This window comes from Pteropus alecto, unplaced genomic scaffold, assembly GCF_000325575.1.
Source record: "Pteropus alecto unplaced genomic scaffold, ASM32557v1 scaffold106, whole genome shotgun sequence".
NCBI classification, from domain to species: Eukaryota; Metazoa; Chordata; class Mammalia; order Chiroptera; family Pteropodidae; genus Pteropus; species Pteropus alecto.
Window position 1 is genome coordinate 13,565,671 of NW_006442103.1, and position 6,549 is coordinate 13,572,219.

Genomic DNA, 6,549 nt, shown 5'->3' on the forward strand with positions numbered 1-6,549 from the left:
GTTAGAATATAGAATAGCTTTTCCGGGGAACTTAAGAAGTTTCTGTGTTTGAAAGTCTGCAAAAATATGAAACAATTCTTTTCTCGTATGTCTGGGCTGTTGTTTCTCATTTATGAATCTCATAGACAAAAACTCGTAAATTCTACATATCCTTTGCCAGACAACCACATTAAGAATCTTGCATAAGTTGTTCAGAAAATTCTAAAATTTGCTACAGATGTTGAACGTTTTTTAATTAAGAAAACGTAAGTTTTATCTAGGCATCTGAAGGATAAAACTACTGAACTTATTAGATGACATGTTAAGTACTACCTACCTTCGATCTATAAATACCTAATGTTTTCATTTCTCCACTGAGTCTATAGTGGAAAGTGACTATAAATCAAAGTAGGACTATAAAATAATACCTATGGAAATTAACTCATTGGTTTATAATTATTTTTTAATTTATTTACCTAGTCATCCAATGGTTATTACTTGGTACAGAACCAAATAAAAGGGATTTGAAGAAGAATAAGAAATAGTCCCTTATCCTAAAAAAAGTTTTATATTAAATTGGGATAGACAGAAAGTAAACCAAAAATTATAAATCATACCAAACATTAAGTTATATAATTATTCTCCTCTCATATGCTGAAAGCTATGGGTAGCTGGAACAATTTTTACCTTTCGAGGGAGGTACGTCTTTTCCATTGTAAGGGTGTAACTTTACTCTCTTCTTCCCTCTCTTTGATTCAAATATGTCATCTATTTTCAACACAAGCTGAAAAAAGACCAGAAAAGTACAAGTTAAAACCAACACCAACAAGTTTTGCAGCTTGGTGATATTAACTTACTAGTGATTCTCATTCAGAAAAAGGTCCATTTTATAAATAAAAAGTTACACTTCTCAATCTGGAATCTAAAAGGATTTTTAGGAAGATGATATTTTGTTCTAATACAAAGTCCATATAACATGGGTAAAAGAAATAGGAAAGGAGATTTCCTTTCCAGAGGAACTCAGCACAGGCTCTTTCCTTGTTATCCCCTGTCACAACATGCAGGAAATCTGGCTGCTGCACTCCATATGGTGACCAAGCCTCTACTGTTGGACTCAAGTTTTTGCTTGCCCAGAATAGGAAGTGGAATACTTATTCACTTGGAAGGCAGGGTGAGGCTCAGTTATTTTTGCTTCCAGGAATTTTTAGCAAAGAGAGGATAATCATGCTTAGAAAGTTTTTGTCAAAGGGAGTACTCTATATTACCATTTATTTTAGAAACATGTCATTAAAACAGGAGACTGTCAAGTACGCTCAAGTTCAAAAACTATACTCCATTTAATAAACATTATTCATTAGAATTATTTCTCTGCTTCTGGGAGGTATGTGTGAAAGAGAGACAAAGACAGACATAGACACAGACTGGGCTTAAAAAAAGGAAAGAATTAAAACTAATCAACGGACACTTTTAAAAGGAGGAATTGATTAGTTTTTTTTCCAGGGATGTTTTTCTCTTTCTTAAAATTCCGAGCTTTTCCCTAGCAATCCTGGTTTAACATATTTAAATGCCCAGAATTACAACTGTTAGGAACATTATATAAGATGATAACCAAAAAAAGTTGCTTGAGAACAATGCTCTTGTTTTTTCTTTTGTGCTTGTTCCTCTGGCAGTCCTGGCAATCCATAGGCAGTGAATCAGTCCAGCGCAAGAAAAATAACATGTGAGAAACATGTGCTTTCAATATGCAGATTATTCCCACATTTTTGGATGAGTTTTTCTTTTAAAGATTTTTTTTTTGTAGCTGCCATTCAAGTGAAAAACTAAGTTCTTAAATATCAGCATTATTAAAAAAACAAATAAGAGAATCCAACATACAAAGGTATTGTTGGGGGCTACAGGAAAGATGCATGAGACTGAACATGTATTTTGGGTACATAATGACACACAAGTAGTATAATTATTAATGTGCCTTTGAAAAGGATACTCAAATATTATAAAGGAAAGGGAACTATCTGTTCTAGAACTATAAGGTTAAGTGATAAAATTTAAATTTGGTCCTGAGCTAGGAAGAGGAGCCTGCACTTATCTTCTAGGTGGGAGCACTACTGTAGAACATCCTTGGAAATGACAGAAACCACGCTGCTGTGCATACTTGACATGGACTACAGAACACATTAGGAAATCTGCTCTAGCAAACAATTCCACACGGGCTTCCACAAGAAGGGTCGGGGAGAGGCGTATGGAGAAGATCAGTGCTTTTCAAACTATGAAACCAGTTTCTCTTTCAGGGGTAGCTCTGGTCATCAAAGGGGAAATGATGAGAACTGCTTTCCTGATGGAATGTTGTTCCTGAAGATATTCTAAAGCCAAAATTTGCATTGCGAATGGAACATCCTAAAAGAATTGATTCCAAGGAGGGTCGCAGGTAGAAATGCTAAGTCTGCTCCTGCCTGACAATCAAGAGCTCATCACCATCACCATCCTCCCCCAACCCACATTTCTCAAAAAAGAACCTTTGGGAAAATACCAGAAAAGGAAAAGTTGGACCATATCACCTATAAGCAGAAAGAGAACAAGCTTCGAGCACTCAGGGGATCCGCAGTGCATAAAACACTAAGGCATGAAATCGAAAGCACTGCAGATCTCCTTAGGTCTCATTAAACTCTACGATCCATAACTCCTAAATATTTGTTAATGCCATTCCAAGAACCACATCTTACATGCGATCCCTTTCGTGTTTTGCTCTTGCCCCCGGGAACACATGATCTGTTATTTCTGGGCTGTGAGGGAGGCTGCTTTGCTGTGCCAGGACAGAACTACTGCAGGAGGCCTGGCAATTCTTGAAACCTCTGATTGTTAACTCTTCTTCACCACACACAGAAGAATAAGCAGCTAAAAGTTTTCTTTTTAACTGAGAGAGATCAGTTTAGTACTTTTTAGAAACTGTGTCTTTAACTCTTCGTGTATTAAAGAGGGAGGGGAAGGAAATAGATCAGAAAAATTAAAGTAATTGTGGAACAGGATATTTCCCAAGGAACCAATCAGCAGTTACTAAACCAAGAAACAGCTGTGACTTCTGTTTAATGTTAAAATCGTGTAGAAAAACTGTGCTAAATCAATACATGTAGCTAATTCAGATGGGATTAAGGAAAGGAATACTATTTATTATAGTATAGACTACAAATTTAAATGATCGGATTTGTTCATTTCTTCATAGTAATCCTGAAAACATTCTGAATTACAGAAGAACAAAGTAACATAAAGGGTTTTAAAATATTTTCATCTAATTTCTTAAGTGTTTCTCCTAAAAGTATATATATGTCTACAAATTATCCCAATTTCTTCATTTTGGTCCAACTGCTCTAGTCAAGATGATTTACAGACTTATTCCCTTTTCTCCCTTGAGAAATCATTTATTTAGTATAATTACTACAAATTTCTATTCCCAAGTAGTAGTCAAATTTCTTTCTTCCTTCCTCTGAATGGAAATATTTGCCCCAAATCGATGGCATATACTTTGTCATTACTGAAAATCTGAAAACACATACACAAAACTGAATTCACTTTGGCAATTATACAAATGAGTGAGAACACTGAAGCCGGCTTAATAAAATGTCCTCACATATGACATTCTAGTACTTCCTTGAAATAGGCAGATGATTGTAATGAGAACTAAAGTACCTGAAGTGAAGCCTTCCATTTAAAATCGATTTTCTAAATCCATAAAAAAAATTTGGCAAAAGCCATTCATACATTTTTCTTGCATGAGCTAAAACTTAAGCTAAGGTTTTCCAAATCTTCTAATTCCAGTAGGTCAGTTCTAACCTATTATTCATATCAGTCTAAAGCTTATTTATTCTCACTTATGAAAATGTTGAAATGAAAGTCAAAGAACGAAAGCACTGGAATCCTTACCCTTGGAAGATTTTTCCTTTTCCTGTTCGCAACTTCTCCAGCTCGGAAAAGCTTCCACTCAGTTAAAGTGACGGGCAAAGTGGTGTCTTTAGTGAGCTTTGCCCGTAAGTAAGCTTGTGAGTTCTTCAGTTCCATCGTCTTCCGGTTGAGGAAGTGAGGTTTGGGAGGAAGCTAAAACAGAAGGGGTATGGTAAGGGTAAGGTCATCTGGTCGACGCCTGTGTTCTCAAAGTCAAAGAATATTTATCTTTCCTTTAAAATCATCTCACGTGAGGACACCGTAATTTCCTTTTCACCATTTGGAAAGAAGTTTCTCAAGGTTCTAATCCAAAATTCTACTACAATGCAATCGAATTTCCAGAAAACAACGGTTCAGAGAACCTCGTGAACTCAAGGCAGCCTTCGCTTGCAGGGGTAGTGAATGTTTTCAGGGATCAGACAGGAAACTTCGGCCACAGGCTGATGTGAGACTAACAGGGAGTCGTGGTAACTACAGTGAGGCAAAAAGTTCACAGCCTGTCTGAAGATGTTCATATTCGATTTTTTGGAAGTACTAAAAAAACAAACAATCCCCCCAACTCAAAGAAAACAAATGGCTGTGTGCTGACCCCACCCCCGCAAAAAAAAAGAACAGAAAACTGCCACCACCAACAATAAAACCCCATACTTCGGTGCCTCTTACTTTTGGCCCTTGTTAAACCATTTTGGCCTTTTTGTAGGAGTTATAAACAAGATTTAATGCTTTCTTATATTAATTCTCTGGTTCTACCTTGGGTGCTCTGAAAGCACTTTTAGGGGGCGGTAGCTTCCATGCTGAAGGGGATCTCCACATGGGGAAAGACTGCACTGGAATATCTTCATATGGATTTTCTTTAGTGGGATCTTGAAAAAGAATGGAAAAAATAAGTTTAGAGGAACATAACTGAATGGAAACAAAGTGACTACAGCTAGGAAAAGAAATTTTAAAAACTGACTAAATATGTTCAGCTTTCTATTCCACATTGCAGTAGGGGATGTGGGTCTCAAAATCAATGGCCCTTTAAGCTCGTAAACCACTCAGGCATCCAACCAAGCTAAAAGAATTCTCAAAATATTACACTATAAACATCCACTTCTGAACTGAGCAGTCCACTAAACTAGTTGTAAAATCCATTAAAGAATAAACAAAATTATACGACAAAGGTTTCCAAATTAAAAAGAAAAATCTAGAGCAAGATAGGCTTGATTGTGAAAGAACAAACCATCCTATAGCTAAGGGCTCCACCAAGTTCATACTCATTCAATTTAATCGCAAAGTCTGTGGATACCTACATAGGATATCTTCATAGATATTGTCCTGAGACTGTGTGTAATAAAGTGCTGAGCCAGAATTTCTTCCAAGTTCTTCGTGCATTTTCTCTGTGTTCCGATTTCGAAAGTGCTGAATGTCTTCAAATTCAAAGGATTTCCTTATGAAAAGAGATATATTTAAAATTGTATCTTTTCAAACACTAGTCTTTACATTAAAATGATAAGGATTTGTGCACAAAATTACAAAGGTGCTTTATCAGATACACAAGAGTAATAAATCAGGCTGATGTCCTATACGCACCATGAGAAAATTGAAGGCGTTTAGCCAATTTACATTCATGTTTTTCACTGGGCACCTTTCTTATATTAAAAGAAAAAGGAGGCTAAGGTCAGCATGCTCGAAGGCGTTTAGCCAATTTACATTCACGTTCTTCACTGGGCACCTTTCTTAAATTAAAAGAAAAAGGAGGCTAAGGTCAGCATGCTCTAAATGAAGAAGAAGAAGACTTCTCTACACATTCGTAAAGACAGAAAGTGAAAGTTTTCTGATGCTGTGATGTCAGTAGATCGCCTTGGATATTACCCATACTTCCACCATTTCCTTTTGTACATATTTTCCCCTTGGGTTACAACATTCGTATGATCAAATTAGGGCTGTAACCCATGCAGGGAAATGAAAATTGGCTTGAAAAAGAAAAAGGAGCTTAAGAGTTCTATAAGGAAAATACTTACTAATCATGACACCTATCAAATTAAAACATACCTTTTAGACCTCCCTCTGATTTTCCCGCCATATTTCTTTGATTCAGGTTCCCGAGTGGAGGCCAAAGACGACTCTGCACAAGAATTATTTTCACAGTATTTTCTGTCACAGTTTCTTTCTTTATACGACACACCAGATTCAGATAAATATCTGAATGTCCTACGAGGTTTTGGCAAAGGATTTATAGAAAGTCCACATTCTTGTCCCTCAGGTTCAGAGTAAATATTTTCTAAGCTCTTGGTTATTCCATAAGAACTATCCAGAACTCTGAAATTCAGTTCTTTTTCTGAAGAGTCACATCGTTCTAAAGCCAAATTCAAGACTTTGTCAGGAGGAAGTGCTTCTATTTTCTTCCACAGTATTGGTGAGGTATAGAAATTTCCTAGAGGTAATGCAGTCTCTGGATCCAAAACGACTTCTTTCCAGCTTTCAATTTGTTTGACCCGAGAACATACCCAATTGGATTCTGATTCATTTTTAAAGAAACGTGTATCATCATATTCACGTTTCTCATTTTCATCCTCACTCTGGTCATGGCTTTTGGCATCGTCATTAATATCTAGACCGACGTTTTGAGAGTTGGTTCCATCCAACTTTTTGCTC

At 36.4% G+C, this 6,549-nt stretch overlaps 1 protein-coding gene across 2 annotated transcripts in view; it reads right to left on the reverse strand.

Annotated features, from left to right (window-relative positions):
- DENND2C (DENN domain containing 2C) overlaps positions 1-6,549 on the reverse strand; it is a 34,665-nt gene that overhangs the window by 27,714 nt on the left and 402 nt on the right. For both annotated transcript variants that reach the window (XM_015595436.2, XM_025038512.1), the window contains exons 1-5: positions 5,947-6,549; positions 5,205-5,341; positions 4,663-4,775; positions 3,895-4,065; positions 667-763 (exon numbers count right to left, since the gene is read on the reverse strand). The exon at positions 5,947-6,549 is cut by the window's right edge and continues 402 nt beyond it. In XM_015595436.2, coding sequence (XP_015450922.1) covers positions 667-763; positions 3,895-4,065; positions 4,663-4,775; positions 5,205-5,341; positions 5,947-6,549 — 1,121 coding nt within the window. The remainder of the gene's footprint in view (positions 1-666; positions 764-3,894; positions 4,066-4,662; positions 4,776-5,204; positions 5,342-5,946) is intronic.